General features: G+C 37.6%; 3 protein-coding genes across 5 annotated transcripts; all 3 read left to right on the top strand.

The window, feature by feature from the left end:
• Positions 1–970: 970 nt before the first annotated feature.
• On the top strand, positions 971–6,473 carry LOC149713500 (flavin-containing monooxygenase 5-like). 2 transcript variants are annotated; one of them, XM_089848560.1, is made up of 5 exons: positions 971–1,837; positions 1,912–2,030; positions 2,660–3,308; positions 4,945–5,271; positions 5,688–6,473. In XM_089848560.1, exons 3-5 carry the CDS (start codon positions 2,679–2,681, stop codon positions 6,240–6,242), a joined length of 1,512 nt encoding a protein of 503 aa, XP_089704686.1. In that variant the 5' UTR covers positions 971–1,837; positions 1,912–2,030; positions 2,660–2,678; the 3' UTR covers positions 6,243–6,473. The 2 variants fall into 2 exon arrangements, with proteins under 2 accessions (XP_089704686.1, XP_089704694.1); XM_089848568.1 differs by lacking the exon at positions 1,912–2,030 and having other exon boundaries at positions 971–1,479.
• Positions 6,474–7,646: 1,173 nt separating this feature from the next.
• Positions 7,647–11,922, top strand: LOC149713499 (flavin-containing monooxygenase 5-like). 2 transcript variants are annotated; one of them, XM_089843873.1, is made up of 4 exons: positions 7,647–7,838; positions 9,196–9,835; positions 10,348–10,674; positions 11,130–11,922. In XM_089843873.1, the coding sequence occupies exons 2-4, from the start codon at positions 9,209–9,211 to the stop codon at positions 11,682–11,684; spliced, it is 1,509 nt and encodes a 502-aa protein (XP_089699999.1). In that variant the 5' UTR covers positions 7,647–7,838; positions 9,196–9,208; the 3' UTR covers positions 11,685–11,922. The 2 variants fall into 2 exon arrangements, with proteins under 2 accessions (XP_089699999.1, XP_089699993.1); XM_089843867.1 differs by lacking the exon at positions 7,647–7,838 and having other exon boundaries at positions 8,500–9,835.
• Positions 11,923–12,128: 206 nt separating this feature from the next.
• On the top strand, positions 12,129–20,644 carry LOC149713498 (flavin-containing monooxygenase 5-like). The gene is made up of 6 exons (XM_089849546.1): positions 12,129–12,156; positions 12,443–12,500; positions 13,730–14,397; positions 15,008–15,078; positions 18,298–18,504; positions 19,915–20,644. The coding sequence occupies exons 1-6, from the start codon at positions 12,129–12,131 to the stop codon at positions 20,467–20,469; spliced, it is 1,587 nt and encodes a 528-aa protein (XP_089705672.1). The 3' UTR covers positions 20,470–20,644.
• Positions 20,645–22,180: the final 1,536 nt, after the last annotated feature.

Raw genomic sequence — 22,180 nt, 5'->3', positions numbered from 1 at the left:
TAATTAAAAAATATATAAAAATCATGAGCAAGCTCTGCAATTTCGGTGTCTAATCAAATGTGTTCTCAATAAAAGAGCTAAAGTTTGATGCTAATCTATAAAAAACTTCGACTAAGTCAAAAATATTTAATATCTCCAAATATTTGTACCTATTTTTTTTTGCGTTTGGAAATATTTTTTAACAAGATTCTTTCCCTCATATTTCCTGACCATTGGTTTTAGTTTCACGCTACTTTTGAGGCCTAAGGCCTTGAGCGGAAACGAGTAATCAGACTTTTAGCGATATTCTAGGGAAGTGGTCTACAGATAAGACCCGATTACGACGGCTTTAATTTATAGGGATGTTTATTTTTTTAAAGGTATCCAACTCTATTTAAATTGTGTTTACAGTTTTTAGCTATGTGTGTTATACAACTCATATATACGATAAAGTTGGCGGCGTGTGTTTGTCGTATTTGAAAAAGCCTATGTATAGATTACCTACAGAAGGGCCGCCTTATTTCTCTCAAGACAAGTAGCGCCGCTGGAGGCAGAGCGAGTTGGCTCCATCTGTTGTTGCCTCTGTGTGCGAAGGAAATGACCCAAGACTCCGGTCTACCTCCTGTGCGTTGGTTTCTCTACATGTATTTAATGGAATGGTCTATAGCGCGTGCACGCGCTTTCATGGATACTTCAAATTTTAGTGGGGACTAGTATAGTGTCGAATTGCGACCTGTGACAGTACATAACTCGTGGCACAAACACACTTTGCATTTTCAGCATGATGTTTTGGTTAAAGAAGAAATTGTGAATTTTATCTTGATAACAATTAAGTAGTGTTGGTAGTGTACAAGTAGTTTAAAATTTCGTACTTGTGATAGCAGAATTTTTAGCATTGTTTGTCCGTCCTTATGAGGCTATTAAACTGTTCCTGATTTCTTTCGGAACCAGTTTTTTCTTGCTTACGACCTCTTAGTGTGAGTGGCAGATAGAGTTCCGTATATAATTCGCTATGCTTTTTTACTATAAAATAAGATATTACTATGCTACCAAGTTGTATTGGTGAAGTGCCTATATCACGCGAGTACTGCACGTTAAGGTGTCACTCTGGTAAATGTATCAAATAGGTGGTGGTAGTTGATGGCGAAACATCTTCAAGTTTCTTCTATTTATTTAGTTGCTGGAATATGCGTATATGAAGCTAGAGTAGTATGTGCGTGGTAGATTTTTTTATACCTTCTGATTCTAGATATTGAAGTGTACGTGTTTAAGTGGTCGTCGTTGAGGGTTGTTATTATGCTTATTAACGAATTTTATTATTATCCTTAAACTTGTTATCATACTGTTAGGTTAGGGGTGTCAATTTTGCAAGAATGGAACTGTCTTTGTTTATTCGTATAGCAACCAAGTCAGTCAACAAGAGAAAAGCAGCCAAGTCTACAACAAGTCAACAAACGAAAAGCAATTCCAAGTCTACAAGTCAACAAGAGACGTTTTAAGGTTTTTATAGTAACTTGAGTTAGATAGTGTTAGTAATTTCCATTTTCACTCACATTATTATGGTCAATCCTTTTGATAACCTTCACAAAGTTAGGCAATTACGTTTCTTGGTTCATATACGAACGATAAAACTTCTGATTTTCATTGACATGAAGGTTATATGTCACTGAAGACTATACTTTTCAGTGACATATAATCTTAATAGTTAATCTTTGTTTAACTATGCTGTCATATTTCTATAATCACTTGTTAGATAATAGTTTTTCGCGTAGGATTGAAAGACAAGGTCTCGATAACGGCTTTATGACAAGGTTCACTGTTTATTAAGGGATTATAATTTTTGAAGGTTGAAAAGCTTGTACGTAAAACGTTATTAAGTGTATGGTGAATGACGAAATTAATTTTCGTCATACTGTTGCTCGAAATCTTCAGTGAGGGTTCATTCAATAACTATTGTTCCACTTTCCGCGGTTAACACGCGCGTAGCAAGATTCCACATCTGGGAGCGTCAAAACTTATTTTTGTATCTCGTCACATATTTCATTCAAGAGGTAAGAATTTGGGGCTTGTTTTATGAACGGTTTTGTTACCTAGCGAATTTAAAATTAAACAAACAGATTCGCTATTGCACTAGAATTTAAAATTACCAAGAGATCAAATTATACACGACGATGTTTATACTACTGCACGTACAAAAATATTCTATAGGGTAGATTTCTTTAGAAATTATTCCGGTTTAGGCCAAGTTTCCAGAGATAATTAGCGTGATTCCAACTCCTAATTCTGTATAAAATATAGAACTAATAGAGTAATGATGATGAAACTATTTATCGCTTATGTGATTCGGTTTAGTAACCTTGCTTGTTCTGATGTTGGGAAGAGTCAGGGTTCATTTATCCCGCTTTGATGTTCACTTCTCTTGCTCTCTGCTAAAAGGAAAAATTATGTAGACATTTTATCAACGTATCTAGGCGGGACTTGAGGGAGGAGCTAGACTAATCATTTTGTATGATAAATTTTGCCTCAAGAATAATTTATTGTCCATGCGTTAGGAATATAACGGAATACCAACCAATGAAAAACGTGAATTATGACCCCATGAAACACGCGTAAAATTAAATTGGGAGATATGGGGTACAATGATTTCTATTAGCTCATAGATTCCTGATATAACAAATAGGAAAGAAAACTACAAGAAAATGACGAAAAGGGTTGCTGTCATTGGAGCGGGTGCCGCTGGTCTTGCTACAATAAAAGCGTGTCTGGAAGAAGATCTGGATGTTACTGGGTACGAATTATCGGACGGTGTGGGTGGACTATGGCGTTACCGGGATGACGTTACCCCAGAAGATGAACGCAGCATTGTGGCCAACTGTACTCATATGAATTCCAGCAAAGAAGTATCATCTTTCAGTGATTTTCCAGCACCAGCTCATTTCCCAAATTTCATGCCTCATAAGCTTGTCAAAGTTTATATGGAATCCTACGCCAATCACTTTGGTTTAATGAAACATATTAAATTGCGTCATAAAGTCTTGAAAGTCAGGGAAAGTAAAGACCCTAATTCTAGAAGATGGACCGTGGAGGTCCAGAACTTGGACACCTCTACTATTACAAAGGGGGAATTCGACGCCGTGGCTATTTGCGGTGGTCATTTGAATACCCCTCTAAAACCATGTATTAATGGTCTTGATAAGTTTAAAGGAGAAGTGGTCCACTCGGCTTCGTACCGAACTTGCGAAAGGTTCAAGGGGAAACGAGTAGGCGTCATTGGAATTGGTAATTCCGGTGCCGATATTGCCGTTGATCTTTGTGGTGTGGCGTCTGAGGTAAATATAGTTAAGGTATGTCCGCACTAGGCAAAATTGTTCGACCGCCAAAATAAGTACGTGACGCTCGCTAAGAACGCCAACAAAATAGCCTGTCTCCACTAATAATTCGTGTTGAGTACGCCGGGTGCGAGTGGCGACAGAGGACATATCGATCATACCAGCGTAAATCCAATCAGCGGGCTAGTTGGGCCTACCGTGACTTGGAAAATTCGTCATTTTGGTCTGTTCCATCAAATAAAAAGAGAGCCTAGTCCAAGTACTCCACTAACGCCACCGTTTTTATTGATAATAAGGCTAATCATTTTGAGTTTAATGACGAAGAAACGATTAATGAAGTCCATCCAATGGATAAACTGCAGGAAGAGTGTTTAAAAACCACCCAAGTTGATTCTGGGTGCCTCGTTAAATATTCACTAATTAAATTTTGTATGATTATATGTTTCTTTGGAAATATTGTTATAAACGACATTTGTAATTTTGAATGAGACAAACGCTCGCGTACTTAACTTGGCGGGCGCAAATTTTTGCCTCGTCCGGACATACCTATAAAAATGTCGTCAAAAAAGACCGAAGCACGTTCAAAAATAATCTTAGGCGGTATAGTGGCCAAAGTCCATCTGAACTTTTTCCTTGTTCTATTCAGGATTAGCTCATATCAGAGCCATATTGGCAAGTAACGTTTTGCGATCCGATTACAGAATAGCTTAAGCTAAAACGTCTCGTTTCTTCCGCATTATAAGTTAGTTTGGTTTTTCCTAGTAACCCTGAAATACCAAGAAAATTACATATCTTCATTAACGTTCCTCACCATAGAGATACAAGAGGAACAGTTGAATACGTCTCGGTGGCAGCAAAGAGCGTATAAATAGGGGGAGTAGAAGGCTTGGCTGTACTGTTCTCGCTTTGAAAGTTTATCTCTAAGCTTCCGGTGTGCGCACGCATCTTTTTCTGCCCTCTTATTGGTTGAAATACGGTGAACCGGATATTAGAAGGAAAATATAACAAATAAATAAAAAAAGCGGGAACTTCCAAAACACCTTGCTAAAGCTGCAAGCTTCAACTGCCCTTCTTTATACCCTCTTTGGTGGCAGACACGCTTTGCTAGAGCCGCAAGCTTCAACTGCCCTTCTTTATACCCTCTTTGGTGGCAGACACGCCTTGCTAGAGCCGCAAGCTTCAACTGCCCATCTTTATACCATCTTTGGTGGTAGACACGCCTTGCTAGAGCTGCAAGCTTCAACTGCCCTTCTTTATACCCTCTTTTGTGGCAGACACCCTTCACATTTGTGATCTGTGATGTGGTGAATAAATGGTGGCGCCTCTACACTCGACGAGGTACACTGAAATATTACTAACGAAGGTAAACAGCGTCGATCGCGGTCAATACTTTAAGAACTACTTCGCTCAACGATAGGAGCGCCACCTTTAAACAGTGCTGTGAAATTCAGAATGGCGTCAATATACTAGTTTGAATTATTATTATTTTTTCTTTCTTTCAAATAATTCGAACGAAAAAGTTTGACTTTAAAGAAACTCAAAATGACTTTTCATACGTTCTCTGGTCTTATGTGGATTCTTTATGTCACCCACGATGTGTTCTAGCTAATTACTCATTTGTATTTATAATACACAGATATATATAAATTCAAGAAAAGGCTCTTGGTTTTTCAAACGTTCGGGAGCAAGGGGATTACCGAACGACTTGCAAATATTTTCCCGCCAAACGTTGCAAATTTTTAATTATTTGCCCAAGTTTGTTATGGACTATATGCTGCTTAAAAACGTCAACAGCTACTTTGACCACAGCGTTTACGGCGTGAAGCCGGACTACGGCCCGTTTGACAGCACACCAACGCTCAACGATGATCTACCGACTAAAGTACTTATCGGAGATGTCAAAATTAAGAATGGAATAGTGCAAGTTGTCGAAGATGGAATCATCTTTCAAGGAGACGAAACGGTAAGTAAGGTCAAAAGCAAACAAATTAAAGAGAATGTGAGTCGTTTGGATGTAGCAATTAAAGTCTGTCCAGTGTGATCTTTGCTATGTCAAGTCTAGCTGTTTCTCAATCTTCTATGGACGGCCAGGCAGCTTTGTGGCGTTAGTTTTCCCCCTTTTCACATAAAAATAGTTTCCCTTTTGAAGCAATAGGGTTTTTGATTACTTTTGTATCTTAATAATATTAGTTTTCGTATGCACAAATTCGGATCTCTTGCGAACTACTCGTGCAATTATTTCTGCGCAAAGGAGCAGTACATATATTTTTCTCTTGGCTCCGAGGTTCTCCACACTGCGTCACTTTTTTATCTTTTTTTCTATTTGCCTTTGTTAACAATACATTTAGTCAAAAAATCGCTACTTTTTCAAACAAATAGAAAACCGAGCTGGACAGTATTATCATGGCTACTGGATTCATTCCCACGTTACCATTCTTGGATATTGCCCAGGAGGAATTTTGGACAACTGAGGGTTGCAATCTATATAAATTCGTATTCCCACCTGACCACGGAGATGGTACTTTAGCTTTCATTGGCTACATCATTTCACTGGGACCCCTTTTTCCCGCTGTGGAAATGCAAGGACGATGGTTCGCTGCCGTCACCGCTGGTCGAACTAAACTACCTTCACCCGAAGAGATGAAAAAGAACAACCAAGTCGTAAAAGAGGCCATCCATCGAAGGTATACTAAAGGAGAACGACAGATATGGTACGCGGATTACATACCTTACATGGATGGCCTATCCTCCATGATTGGCGCCAAACCTAACTTGCTATCCATGTTGTGGAATGACCCGGCTCTGTGGTACAAATGCTACTTTGGACCGGTTGCGCCGTACCAATTCAGATTACAAGGACCACACGCTTGGTCCGGAGCAAGAGAAGCAATTATGACTTATTATGATAGGGTGTTACAACCTTTCAAAGCGTAGGAATATAACGAACACTTTCCTAAGTTTTTATACAGTATTTGTCATTGATAAAGAATGTATAGATAATAGACGATTGCGATGTAACTAAGAGATAAAGACACAATGGTAAAAGTGTGTTTGTTTTACTATTTGATGCTCTCGATAGGTTTAGCATATTTTCGCTAAATGAAATTTTGGTGAAAAGGAAGATAACTAATTTTTTAAAATAAATATAATAATAACTAATTTTCACCACTTATCTTTTTTTTTTTTGCGTGATGCCTGAAGTTACCACAATAAGGAAGGGACTGTATGTGACACCAAATACGACTCGAGTATAGATTACATTATCTTCACCTTCCGAGGCTGATCGGTAATTGGTGGTTCTTGAAACCATAGGAATCGAATTGCATCACGTCCTTCAGATGCGATGGAGGAAAACCCGCTGCCATTAGTGCAACTTTGTGCGTTCTGAATCTGTCATAAAGCTTTGGGTTTAAGTCCGATCCGTCAAAAACTAATATAAGTTTCGTGGATAGTCTATCTGTGCTGATGCGGTAGATAATAGACTAGATGCCAATCTATTGGACTGTCTTCATTTACTTCTTCCTTGATTCCTTCTGTAGAGAAATCTTCGAAAACCAGATATTCATGGGAAAGTTCCGGTTCTCTTTCTAATCGACGTCCTAAACTCATCAATCGTCCGTATCATGCGTTGTTTTAGTTTAGTGATAGGGCCCCTTCCATGTCGTTTATCCATGGTAACTTCACCTGATACCGTCTTCCAGTGAAAAACTACGTTGCTTTCTAAGTGTTTCTTGGATTCTTCGCATTTAGAACAATCTTCCGTGTTATCTATGATTCCGACTGTTTCCAGATCCCATAGTTTCTTCAGATCTCCAGCAGGTTCACCATTCGAGAGCTTCGCATTCAAAGTATTTCCATCTTGAGTCAGCAACCTTAGTTGGACTTTGATACAAGTTCTTCTTTGTTTCTCCTTCTTTCCTAAGGGTTCTACCCAAAGTGTCCCCTGTCCAATTTCTGGTAACTCTAGATCCCATCATCAGTTAAGACTAGCACCGGGGCTTGATATCAATGTCAACTGCCAATACGATTAACATTGCCCAAATTGTTGAAACATGTACGGTCAGCTTTATGGAATTAATGGAATTGTCAATTCGTTCATATCATTATGGCCTATCCCTTTGAATAACCTTCACAAAGTTAGTCAATTACGTTTCTTTGTTCATGCAATAGATAAAACTTCTGATTTTCATTGACAAAAACGTTATGTTATTGAAAACTTCTAGATAGTTTATCTTCGTTTTAACTTTAAGGTCCTATTTCTACTATAAAGAGTTAGATACTAGTTTATCATGTGGGATTAAAAGACAAGATTTCGATAACGGCTTTATTGTTTATTAATAGATTCTAATTTTTGAAGGCTAACAAGCTTTTCGTAAAACGTAATCGGGCATGATTGAACACGTTTTCTTCATACTGTGTTCATTCAATAACTACTGTTCCACTTTCTGCGGTTAACACGACCATAGAGAGATTCTGATCTGGGAGCTTCGTAACGTATTTTTCTATCTCTTCACATACTTCATTCAAGAGGTAAGAATTTTTGGGTTGGTCTATTATGAGTTTTGTCAACGAATTTAAAATTGAACAAAACAGATTTGCTATTAAAAATTAGCTAAATTACTAAGAGATCAAATGCAAGAAATAGGGTAGTGTTAGTATTTACTACTGCCCCTACAAAAAAAATTCTATAGAAAAACCAGGAAACAGCATCTTTAAAAAAAATAGAACTAGGGTATATTTTAGGCAATGAACCAAAAGGTTAAATTGCTATAGATATTCTTTTTGGGCCAAGTTTCTACAGATAATTTCTGTAATTCTATCTACCGATTCTATAAAAAAATCGTTAGAGTATTATATAGAAAAATATTGTGTATTCTACAAGAAATTACGAAGTACTCTATAGATATTTGGGTTATATTCTATAGAAAAAGATGGAGTACTCTAGAGAAATTTAGTATATATTCTATAGAACCAATGGAACATAATGGAGTACTCTTTAGAAAATGGTGTAGTTTTCTATAAAAATTTAGTGTCTATTCTAACGTGGTGACTTTAATGTCGGCCTTTTCTTCGTAAATTGTCTTCCTTACACTTCTTTCATTCGTATAAATTTCACAGTGCTTGAAGCTTGAGTTTGATTATTTCCATTCTTATGGAACATACCTTATAAGGTTATGTCATTATGTATAATAAACTAGCTGTTACCCGCGGCGTCACTCGCGTGTACTAAGAACTTCCATCAAAATGATATAAAGAATGGGTAGATTTTTACTGATGACTAATATTTTTGTAGCACCCTAAGACCGAAGGCACTCGGCGTTGCCCGTCAGCCCGTGGGAACATTTTTATTACTTTTCACGCGGGCATTATTCCATAAAGAAGGGTTTTTAAGTTTTTGGCCGCCATTTAAAAAGATGGAGACAAATCGAACCCGAAAGACCATTCAGCCCGTCTATAGGTTAAAGGAAACCAGTGTACTAAATATTTGCGAAATCGGTTGAAACGCGCGGACTTTGTTGCATAGAGAAGATTGTTTTACATTTCTGGGCGCCATTTTTTAAGATGGCGGCGGATTAGAAAAATCTTTCTTAGTACGCGCCTACTACTTATGAGTAACGTTCCTGCAAATTTTCAGCCTTCTAGGGCAAGCGGTTTGGGATGGGCGTTGATTATCAGTCAGTCAGTCAATCAGTCAGTCAGGACTTTGATTTATATAGATATAGATTGTGCCTCCCGAGCATTTAATCTAGCTGCTCGTTGAACATTGCTCAGGTTACTGAACTGGCGTTGACTTATGAAATCACATTTAGAAAGACGTCAGAATGATAACCCCTCAAAACCCGCGTATGATTTCTATTTGCTAATGGATTCCTGATATAACAAATAGGAAAGAAAACTACATGAAAATGACGAAAAGGGTTGCTGTCATTGGAGCAGGTGCCGCTGGTCTTGCTACAATAAAAGCGTGTCTGGAAGAAGGTCTGGATGTTACTGCGTACGAACTATCGGATGGTGTAGGTGGACTATGGCGTTACCGGGATGACGTTACCCCAGAGAATGAACGCACCATTGTGGCCAACTGCACTCATATGAATTCCAGCAAAGAAATATCATGTTTCAGCGATTTCCCAGCACCATCTCATTTCCCAAATTTCATGCCTCACAAGTTTGTCAAAGTTTATATGGAATCCTACGCCAATCACTTTGGTTTAATGAAACATATTAAATTGCGTCATAAAGTCTTGAAAGTCAGGGAAAGTAAAGACCCTAGTTCTAAAAGATGGACCGTGGAAGTCCAGGACTTGGACACTTTTACTATTAGCAAGGGGGAATTCGACGCCGTGGCTATTTGCGTCGGTCATTTGAATACCCCGATAAAACCATGTATGAATGGATTTAATGGCGATGTGATCCACTCGGCTTCGTACCGAACTAGCGATAGGTTCAAGGGGAAACGAGTAGTTGTCATTGGAATTGGTAATTCCGGTGCCGATATTGCCGTTGATCTTTGTGGTGTGGCGTCTGAGGTAAATATAGTCGATACGTTATACGTCAAAAATTCATATAAGACCGGAGCTCGTTCATAAATTGTCTTAGACGGTAATTGGAAAATTTGTTTTGAAAAAAGAGCTGCAACTCTATTTACATTACACTGCCATTACGATCTATACTAACAATCAGCACAAACATTCGTCTAATAACCAATAAGAGTGACTTTCTAGTAGTTTTTATAACTACTAGGCCTACATCTCAATTCTATAGGCCTTCCAAAAGCAGGTTCGAGTATCTATACTCCAAACTTTCGAGTCTCAGAAAATATCTTATCGAGTACTCGCACAGCACTAAGCCTAATGTCTATGTTCCTACCTTTAAACAGTGCTGTGAAATTCAGCATGGCGTCAATAATTTTTTTTTCTACTAACAACCCCCAACCAAAAAGCTTCAATTTTTGAAAACACAAAATGACTTTTCATACGATTTCTGGTCTTTACCCATGAAATGTCGGAGCTAATGACTCATTCGTATTTATAATACACAGGTATATCTAAGTTCAAGAAAAGGTGCTTGGTTTTTCAAACGTTCGGGAGCAAGGGGATTACCGAACGACTTGAAAATCCTTTCCCGCCAAATGTTGCAAACTTTTAACTATTTCCCAAAGTTTGTTCTGGACTATTTGCTGCTAAAAGATGTCAACAGCTATTTTGATCATAGCGTTTATGGCGTAAAGCCGGCCCATGGCCCGTTTGACAGTACACCAACACTCAACGATGATTTGCCGACTAAAGTACTTATCGGAGATGTCAAAATTAAAAAGGGTGTAGGGCAAGTTGTAGAAGATGGAATCATCTTTCAAGGAGACGAAACGGTAAGTAACGTCAAGGGCAAACAAAGATATCAGAATGAGAGTCGTTTGGGTTAAAGTCTGTCCAGTGTGTTCTTTACGATGCTAAGGAGTCTAGCTATTTCTTAATCTTCTTTGGACGGCCAGGAAGCGTTCTACTTTATGACGTTATTTTTCTCCCCTCTCTCATCAAACTAGTTTTGATTTTGAAGCATAGGGGTGTTTGACTAATTTTGTAACTTAATTGGTGATCATAGATTTCGAAGTACGATGTAATTCAGATCGCCCTCGTACTACTCGTACTAGCATTTCTGCGTTAGTTTTCCCTTAATGCATAGGAGCTGTAAATATATTTTTCTCTTGGCTCAGAGGTTCTCCGCACTGTTTCACATTTTACTTTTTCTATTTGCCTTTGTTCACGATATAGTTAGTCAAAAATCGCAATGTGACATAACTTGACTACTGTTTCAAACTTTTAGAAAACCGAACTGGACAGTATTATCTTGGCTACTGGATTTATGCCCACGTTACCATTCTTGGACATTTCCCTAGAGGAATTTTGGACAACTGAGGGTTGCAATCTATATAAATTCGTATTCCCACCTGACCACGGAGATGGTACTTTAGCTTTCATTGGCTACATCATTCCATTCGGACCCCTTTTTCCCGCTATGGAAATGCAAGGACGGTGGTTCGCTGCCGTCACCGCTGGTCGAACTAAACTACCTCCACCCGAAGACATGAAAAAGGACAACCGAGTCGTACAAGAGGCTATCCATCAAAGGTATACCAAAGGAGATCGACAGATTTGGTACGTGGATTACATACCTTACATGGATGCCCTATCCTCCATGATTGGCGCCAAACCTAACTTGTTATCCATGTTGTGGAATGACCCGGCTCTGTGGTACAAATGCTACTTTGGACCGCTTTCGTCGTACCAATACAGGTTAGAAGGACCACACGCTTGGTCCGGGGCACGAGAAGCAATTATGACTTGTTATGATAGGGTGTTTAAACCTTTCAAAGCGTAGGAATATAACGAACGCTTTCCGAACGCAGAATTATAAATACCATTACGTTGTGAAAAATCGCAGTACGTTTATTCCGAAAGTCTTAACACCTGAGGCTATAATACTGTGTTGAAAAAATATAACTGTGACTTTTAATGCCCATTGTGTCTCCAGGAAGGAGGTAAATGGAAAGAAGAGGTCTACCGGTTCAATATTAATTTGTTTCAGTTATTTTTAAAGATTTTGGTACAAAATTGATCATAACCACTTAATATATTAATTTTAAATCTATATCAATTTATGCATGTCTCATTTATAGTTTTTCTATAGAATTCGTACAATAAACTTAGAAAACCTCCACTAAAGTGTTTTCATTTATTTCAATCTTTGAGAATAACGTTCACATATTACCACTACTACTGTATCAGGTATAGATTCAATTTTAGTCCATGACTGTACTGGAGCATGGATTGCGATAATACTAATTTGAAAGGTAAATCTAGACTCAAGTACTTGGTTTGCCGTTGATCAGAAGCAAAATTATTCTTTCACGCACCTAGGCACTTAAATTTCCAGAGTTCTGATTTCTTGAATCTATCCTTTTTATCAAAACTATAAAGAGCTTATATCCCACTGTACCGATTGCCATTGACGCGCGCCCAGATTACTCTGTTCTCAATTCCTACTTCTAAAATTAAATCTATCCCTGGTTATATATAATTGAAAACTTCTAGATAGTTTTTTAACTATTCTGTCATTTTTCTGTAATCACTTGTTAGATAATAGTTATTCGCGTAGGATTGAAAGACAAGGTCTCGATAACGGCTTTATGACAAGGTTCACTGTTTATTAAGGGATTGCAATTTTTGAAGGTTAACAAGCTTTTACGTAAAACGGTATTAATTGTATGACGGACCCTCGAGATAAATTTTCTTCATACTGTTTCTCGCCATCGCCAGTGAGAGTTTATTTAATAAGTATTTCTCCTTTTTCCTCTGTTAACACGCGAGTATAGCAAGATTCCATCCGGGAACGTCGTCACTTATTTTTATATCTCTTCACGCATTTAATTCCAGAGGTAAGAATATTTGGGTTGATTTTGTTAGCCAATTTAAAATAAACAAACTGATTCACTATTGTACTGAAAATAAAAATTACCGAGGGATCAAAATCAAATGCAAGAAGAATTTTTTGGGTTGGTGATAATATTCACTACTGCCCGTACAAAATTATTCTATAGATAAAACAGGAAACAGCTTCTTAAGAAAAAGCATAGAATTATGCAAAAAAAGCCAAAGGTTAAATTGCTACAGAAAAGGTTTTGGGCCAAGCTTTGCAGAGATAGTACAGAAAATTATTCTGTACAAATTTAGTGTATATTCTATAGAAAATATTGGAATACGCTGTAGAAATTTGGTGTATAATCTAAGGAAAGTTATGGAGTACTCTATAGAAATTTAGTATATATTCTATAGTTTTTATGGAATACTCTTTTAAATTTGAAGTATATTCTATAGTAAATGGTGTAGTTTTCTATAAAATTTTGTTTAATGTTAGCTTTTATTCATAAATTGTCTCCATTAAACTTTTTTCATAAATTGTCTCCATTAAACTTTTTTCATAAATTGTCTCCATTAAACTTTTTTCATAAATTTCACAATACATAATAGTGCTTATATCCAGTTGGTTAGTTTTGTATCGACAAGAACTCAAGTATAACTAGGAATTGATAAGTCAAAAGGAATTCTGTCGCAATTCTGCTCAACGCTTTGAGGGAGGAGTTAGGCTAATAGTTATGTATGATAAATTTTGCCTCACGAATAATTTATCTCGCTGCTCGTTGAACATTGCGCAGGCTCCTAACCTCGCAATGCTACGTCACAGTCATATGGGCTAGCGACCTTACTGCCCATGCGCTAAGAATATAAGCGGACAACCAAACAATAAAATCACATTTAGAAAGACCTCAGTATTATGACCCCACAAAACCCGCGTAGAAATTAACATGGAAGATGTGGGGGCACATCGATTTGTATTTGCTAATGGATTCCTGATATAACAAATAGGAAAGAAAACTACATGAAAATGAATAAAAGGGTTGCTGTCATTGGAGCGGGTGCGGCTGGTCTTGCTACCATTAAAGCATGTCTGGAAGAAGGTCTGGATGTTACTGGATACGAATTATCGGATGGTGTGGGTGGACTATGGCGTTACCGTGAAGACGTTACCCCAGAGGATGAACGCAGCATCGTGGCCAACTGCACTCATATGAATTCCAGCAAAGAAGTATCATCTTACAGCGATTTTCCAGCGCCATCTCATTTCCCAAATTTTTTGCCTCATAAATTTGTCAAAGATTATGTGGAATCCTACGCCAATCACTTTGGTTTAATGAAACATATTAAATTGCGTCATAAAGTCTTGAAAGTCAGGGAAAGTAAAGACCCTAATTCTAGAAGATGGACCGTGGAAGTCCAGGACTTGGACACTTTAACTATTAGCAAGGGGGAATTCGACGCCGTGGCTATTTGCGTCGGTCATTTGAATACCCCGCTACGACCATGTATTAATGGTCTGGATAAGTTCCAAGGGGAAGTGGTCCACTCTGCTTCGTACCGAACTTGCGAAAGGTTCAAGAGGAAACGAGTGGGGATCATAGGAATTGGAAATTCCGGTGCCGATATTGCCGTTGATCTTTGTGGTGTGGCGTCTGAGGTAAATATAGTCGATCCGTTATAGATGTGATCAAAATCCATAAAAGACCCGACCTCGTTTAAAAATAGTCTTAGAGGGTAGGCTAATGTGGTTCCGTCTGAACTTCTTTTCTGTTCTATTCCCGGTTACCTCACATCACAGCCATATTGGCAAGTAACATTTTGCACATCAACTACTTCCAGAATCTAGTTGAACTAATTCCTCACCTTAGTCACTGCTGGCCTTTTAAAACTTCGAGCGACGTGTCCCAAACTAAAATTACTAAGCTGAACGTAGAACGAAAAATAACTCTATTTTTCACTACTTTTACTTCCCACTATAGAGCTATTTCAGAGGGGGTAATGGCTACGTCACCAATGCTATTTGCCCATAGAGAAAACCCTCATAAAATGGCCGCCATACACTCAAAGGCAGACGAAATTTTTCCCCCACTGAAATAGCTCTATTGAAACAGATACACACAGAATAAAAATGCTGTAAAATAAACACTATGGTAATGGCAATGGCGTATGCCATCAAGATGATGCTAATTTAATTGCACATCCTCCCTGTTTTTAATACCGTCAACAATACTGTTTTTCTAAACAGTGGAACTAACAGTTTTAAGTATTAATTGTTCGTGTATTCAGGGTCGTTCTTAGCTTTTAAAATAGCCGCTTCAGAGGTTGTTTTAAAGACAGTCTTAACCGTTGATTATATTGTAGGGGTCAATGAAAAACAAGCACTATATGCTGTTTTACTACCAATAAATTACAGTTTCATAAAATGTTTGCTGCTGTAAAACTAACAGCAAAATATGTGGTTTTAAACTCACTAAGCACTGTGGATTAAAAGATGGTTTGCTGTGAAAATAAAAACACATCATGCTGTTTCAAACCGCTTATAGTACACTAAAAATATAGGGTTGCTGTAAAAATAACAGCTCTTAGAACAGTTTTAAATCCCGGAGCTTATTTTGATAAAGACGCTCTTTGTTGTTAAACTAAAAGCACTCAAACCTTTATTAAAAACATTAAGCTCTGTTGGTTAAGATGCAACTTGTCATTTATATAAGACGACTAGCTGTTTTTAACATACTGTCCATTAGGGCAGATTTATACTGGTTGCTGTTATACACTCTTAGAAAAAGCGGTGTGCTTTAACACCTTTAAAAGTAGTTTATATGGGTCCAAATTTGACACCATTACAGGTGTTCATTTACACCCCAGAAAGGGTTTAATAACACTTATCTGAGCAATTAGTGTCAAAGATAAGAATAAAATGGTGCAACAGAGGTTCAGTTTAACACCTTTTTAACTCTTATATCGAAATAAAAGTAAATTTTTACTCCCTTATGAGTGTTGTGCAATTCCTTAAAGGGTGCAGCTGCAGCATAACACCTTTCCGAGTTTAAATAACGCTTTCTTAGTGTCGCATGACACCTTCCTGAGTGGTTGATTTGTCAGCAAATGCCTCTATATGCTTAGCAAGGTTCAACCTTGAGAGAACAGTTCTAACAAGCAAGGGTAGTTCTCGCATTAATGTGAAACTACACAAAAAGTTGGCCACTTGATCAACTTAAAATTCAGCTTGTAACTGCTTGGTAAGTTGGTCATTTTCACCGACTTAATAACTTCTGAAAAGGGCAGAAAGTTATAAATTAGTATAAATGCATCGGGTATTAAATTGGTTTTGGATGCCCTAATATCCCGGCAGTAGATACAGACGTATTCGTTAAATTTAATAATCTCTTTTCACGAAGAGTTTTTCGAGCACCAGAAACGCGTTTGACCTAACCTACTCTACCATATTTAAAAAAAGAAAATCCATGGAAGTGCGAGAACTTGGAACAGTTTGACACTAACGAGGTTTTTGAAGCGGAAATTTCTCTAACTGTAACTAAAGTCGACGATTTAGAAGTTAGTGTATGGATTTTTTTGAAGGGGCTAACTTTGAAATTTGGGGGCGCTATAGCCCCATAAAAGGCCTAGCGACGCCACTCCAAGAGTGTCGCATAACGCTTTTAAGAATGTCGCCTAACGCTTTTAAGAATGTCGCCTAACACGTTTTGTACATTTTCGGTCAATTTTAGAAATAAGTAGGTTGAAATTATAATGAAGAAGAGAAATTGCAAAGTTAAAAAATTGGTTTTAAAATTAGCAATTCACTGACTTACCAAAATATTTTTATTTTCATATCGGTCCTTTCATAATAAACGCGGACCTTTTCCAAAAGGCTTAGCATGGTTAGGTAAGATTAGGTTATATTGTTTCAAGGTTTAAATTAAAGCGCTTCAAGGTTTAAAATAAAGTGCTCCAAGGTTTGAAGCAAAGTACTTAATGTTCAAATTATAGTATGCAAAACTTTAATTTACGCTGGATTATACAGTAAAATATACGTTAAATTTATACTTAATAGTGTAACTATCTGTGTTTTTAATTATACACTACTGTATTCTTCACGGCAGAATACGTTTTTCCCGGAAAACAGCAAAGTTCTATTAATAATAACATATCTTGCACTTCCGTTTGAGAAATAAAAATTAGCTGTTTTTTCCACAGCCGTTAACGTAAAAAAACAATGTTTTGCTGTATATTTAAAATTAAGGTAATGTAATTTCAAAAAACAGCGACTACCTGTATATATTAAGGCTTGTTAGAGGTTTTTCTGGATAACAGCATTAAACAATCAAAAACATGGTGAAAACTATTGTTTCTTTGACATTAATTTCTCAGTGTGTAGGGGCTGCTACTCTATTTACATTACACTGCCATTATCAGCACAGCCTTTCGTCTACCAACCAATGCCTACTACGTCTCATTTCGATAGGCCTTCCGAAAGCCTATTCGAGTATTTATCGAGCCTAGGTTTAATACTCGAAACTTTATCGAGTTTCAGAAAATCTCTTATGGAGTACCAGCTGCGACACTAGGCATGGCTATAAGCTTATTAATAATAATACCTTGGTCGTTTTTCTACGGGAATTAATATTTATAAACAGTGTCAGCATTGATTTCATTATAACAGTTAAAAATTACTATAAACGTTTGGTTTTGGTTCTGGTCATAACGCGAAGAGCTCTTAAGTTAATTAATTTGAAAGTACGATACCATGGTTTTCTTGAAGAGTTGCCCGTCGTTTCGACATAGTTCTCCCGCGCGTAAAGTTGCTAAGCCTACCGGACCATTGGTTCAACACGAGGTTTTTAAACCGCGCACTAACAGCGTTTAAGTTTTGGCGCAACCATCCTTTTTTGGGCGGCTGGATCGTCTTGGGTCACCCCGGGGCCTTTCGGCTACCGTCCTTCGTGTTCGGGTCCTGTGGTCATCGGCTTGCGTGGCAGTAACAGGGCGAGGTAGAGAGAGAGAGACCCATTGTGAGTTTTTTCGGTGCCCGCGTTTTGACGTCACGAAAGTGTTTTTACGCGAGACCAGGTAAAAAAAAACGCGACCAGGAACCAGTATTAAAAAAGGGGCCCTTCGTAAAGGGTTAGTTACATGCTAACGTATTAAAAAACGTCTAAAGCGATAGTCGCTTAATATTTACATTCATTTTTAGGGAGGTCAATAAATTATTGTTACACCGCACATCACTACACCTAATGTCAAGATTTCTTTCACGTAATGTCCATGTTCCTCACGCGCGCCTACCTTTGAACAGTGCTGTGAAATTCAGAATGGCCTTAATATACTAGTATCAAAATCTTACTTTGGTATCGACCCGAAACAAAAAGTTTGAATTTATGGAAGCACAACAATACCTTTCAACGGTCTTAAGTTGGTTCTTTATGTAACTCGTGATATGTATTTATAATACACAGGTATATCTAAGTTCAAGAAAAGGTGCTTGGTTTTTCAAACGTTCGGGAGGAAGGGGATTACCGAATGACTTGAAAATTATTTCCCGCCAAATGTTGCAAACTTTTAATTATTTGCCCAAGTTTGTTATGGACTATATGCTGCTTAAAGATGTCAACAGCTACTTTGATCATAGCGTTTACTGCGTGAAGCCAAACCACGGCCCGTATGACAGTATACCAACGCTTAACGATGATCTACCGACTAAAGTACTTATCGGAGATGTCAAAATTAAGAAAGGCGTAGGGCAAGTTGTCGAAGATGGAATCATCTTTCAAGGAGACAAAACGGTAAGTAACGTCAAGGGCAAACAGAAATAACAGAATGTGAGTCGTTTGCGTGTCCAGTGTATGTGTTGCCAAGTGTCGCTGTTTCTCAATCTTCTTTGGTCGGCCAGGCAGCTTTCTACTTATTGACGTTATTTTTAGCCACATCGTATGATGTACATCTAACGATGGGGGTATTAGTTTGGCTTGGTCTGAAGAAGAAGAAGTATCGTTCGTCTTTTTAAAGGGAGAGTGAAATGAGGGGTTTTTGATTTTCGAAGAGTGAAAAGAGGGGTTTTTGATTTTCGAAGAGTGGGGATTATGATTTGTCTGTAACAGTGCAATGTGAATGTACAACGCGTAATTTAATGAACTCACTTAGAGTGAAAAGGGATAAATTGTGTTAAGGTGATATTTTTCATTAATTGGTGATTTTAAAGGGGAAAGGCTTATGATCCATCTCTAACAGTGCAATGCGGATGCACTGTGAAAATATTAATGAACAAACAGTAATATCTGTAGTCTTTTATGAACACACAAATTTATCTAATTGCCTTACCTAAAACGAGAAATTTCATTCTCTCTTTAAAATTTCTCATACTTTAAACCATGACTTTTCTAAGAATCCGAACTTTCTATACAAGAAAAAGTTCGGGGTTTACACAAAGAAAGAACTCAAGTTGGGTGTTTTACCGAATTCTTTCTCTTTCAAACACTTCTGGGCAAAAGTTCATGTTATAAGTTTATAAGATGCGATATGTATGCGTCGGCATAAGTCTATGTTCTAAACTCATCGGGGGGTAATCACTAAAACTATCAAATTAATAAGATGCGATAAGTATGCATAAGTTTATGTTGTAAAGTTAAACGAGCGTTATGCGTTTGATCATTTTAGCATTGCTAAAGGTAAAATATTAAAATTACAGCATAAGTAATTTTATCACTGTTTAGGGTAGGGCATCGAGGGGCTATTCACTCTGATTTTATGCACAGTAAATCATTTAGGCATTGTACTCATTAGGGTAAGGTATAGAAGTGTTATCCACTCATTAGGGTAGTGTAAAGAGGGGCTATTCACACATACGATGTTTCTACTATTACGAGCACTTGGGTCGTCTTGTTCTTCCCTCTCTCACCAAACTAGTATCGCTTTGAAGCACATGAGGGTTTGACTACTTTTGTATCTTTGTCATCATAGATTACGTAGTACCAAGCTGATAACGTAATTAGGATCACCCGCGTACTACTCGTGCTAGCCTTTCTGTGCTAATTTTCCCTAATATAAGAGCAGAAAATATACTTTTCTCTTGGTTTAGAGGTACTCCATACTGCTTCACTTTTTATTTTTTTCCTAATTGTCTTTGTTAACGATATAGTTGGTTAAAATTCGCAGTGTGACATATCTTGACAAGGTACTGTTTCAAACTTATATAGAAAACCGAGCTAGACAGTATTGTCTTGGCTACTGGATTTATCCCCAAGTTACCATTCTTGGACATTGCTCTGGAGGAATTTTGGACAACTGAGAGTTGCAATCTATATAAATTCGTATTCCCACCTGACCACGGAGATGGTACTTTAGGTTTCATTGGCTACATAATTCCATTTGGACCCCTTTTTCCTGTTGTGGAAATGCAAGGACGGTGGTTCGCTGCCGTCACCGCTGGTCGAACAAAACTACCTTCACCCGATGACATGAAAAAGGACAACCGAGCCGTACAAGAGGCCACCCATCAAAGGTTTACCAAAGGAGAACGACAGATTTGGTACGTGGATTATGTACCTTACATGGATGACCTAGCCTCCATGATTGGCGCAAAACCCAACTTGTTATCCATGTTGTGGAATGACCCGGCTCTGTGGTACAAATGCTACTTTGGACCGCTTGCGACGTACCAATACAGATTAGAAGGACCACACGCTTGGTCCGGAGCGAGAGAAGCAATTATGACTTGTTATGATAGGGTGTTACAACCTTTCAGAGCTTAGGAATATAACAAACACTTCCCGAATTCAGAAATTCTTAAGAAGATTTTATATTTGTTCATGATGAGGAATGTGTAGGTAATAGACGATTACACACTGATAAAAGTGAATTTTTTTTTGGTTAATTTATAATTATTGATGCTCTCGATAGGTTTTGCATATTTTTGCTAAATGAAATTTTGATGGAAAAAAGAATAATTGAATTTATTGATGTTGTATAATAATTCCTTTAAAACTGTTACTTCAGCCTGTTAATTTCACCCCATATCTTTCTCTTTTTCGCGGCTTTGTTTTCAATCCTTAATAGTCGTGTACTTGGTGAGAGAAAAACATGTTAGAAATTAAAGCGTTTTGAATATTATAAAACGTTCATTTCTAAAACCAGAAGTAATATAAGAAACCTCCCTACGGGAGGTAAGTAATATAAGAAACCTCCCTACGGGAGGGAAGTATACAAGACGCCATAGGCATAACGTTAAAACACGCGAGACATCCTCGAACCGCCAAATACCATGTTCAGACACTATTGCTCACGGACAAGGTACGTAGATCTTAGTCCTTTGATATGGTCGTTGGAAAGGGAAAGAGGAAAAAGCGCTTCAAACTAGTGTAGTCTGCTTAGCCGTCTGTCGTAAAGAAATAGAAGATTCCTGATTTTTCTAATAAATATTCACATACAGTTATTTCGAAACGAAAATCTAGTTTGTTGTGAAGCCAAGAAGTTGAAAATTATGAATACAAGACAAAATTTCGAGATAGATAATAACACCATTTTAAAATCTATCTATGTATAGTGTTAGTCATATACCTTGGCAAGGTAAGGGTTTAATTCAAATTTTATGCAAAGACCTATGAAAATCCTATAATCGAGACACTGCCTGTTTATTAATGATTGATTATCATCAAAATCTAAAAATGCTGCATGAATTATTTCACTGGAAAAGTTTAAAATTACAATGAGTCTGTGAAATTGACTTAACTTAAGCAGCCGACGCAATCGCGAGATCAGAGAATGTATTCCTACGCTCTACGCGGCGCGGCCCTATTTTTGAAACTTTGTTTACGGCCGTATAAGTGCGCGGGGACATTCGCGATACGAGGATGTATCGGGAAAAATTCGCCTTTGTATACTTTCCTCCCGAAGGGAGGTTTCTTATATTACTTTTGCTAAAACTAAATAATTGCGTATTTTACGATGGCGATACGGTAACCAAGAAATTTAAAATGATGGAATAATAAATTAATGTGGTTCGTCCTCCAAAATATAAAAACTGTTTTCGTATTTTTTTTTCATAGCCCATAGCTATGCAACATTATGCATGCCATTACGTAGTAAGAAATCATAGTACGTGTTGTCTAAGAGCGGATGGCGACCCAGGTCCTGTGGCGTTTGCTTCTTTTATGGCATTAATGGAATAGTCTATTCGTTCAAACCATTATGGCGTACCCCTTAAATAACCTTCACAAAATTAGTCAATTCCGTTTCTTGGTTCATAGAACTTCTGATTTTCATTGACATCAAGGTTATATGTAATAGAAAATTATTTCTATACTCAAGTGTTAGATAATAGTTTTTCGTGTAGGATTGAAGGACACGGTTTCAATTATTTAATTTTTGAAGGTTAACGAGCTTGTACGTAAAACGGAATTAAGTGCATGATGGACCACGAGTGAAATTTTCTTCATACTGTTTGTCGCAATCTTCAGAGCCAGT

This window comes from Phalangium opilio, unplaced genomic scaffold (assembly GCF_054372755.1).
Source record: "Phalangium opilio isolate 3A_F unplaced genomic scaffold, DU_Popi_V2 ptg000009l_1, whole genome shotgun sequence".
Lineage (NCBI taxonomy): Eukaryota > Metazoa > Arthropoda > Arachnida > Opiliones > Phalangiidae > Phalangium > Phalangium opilio.
Note: the sequence above shows the minus strand (reverse complement) of the source record. Positions and strands in the feature narration are given on the sequence as shown.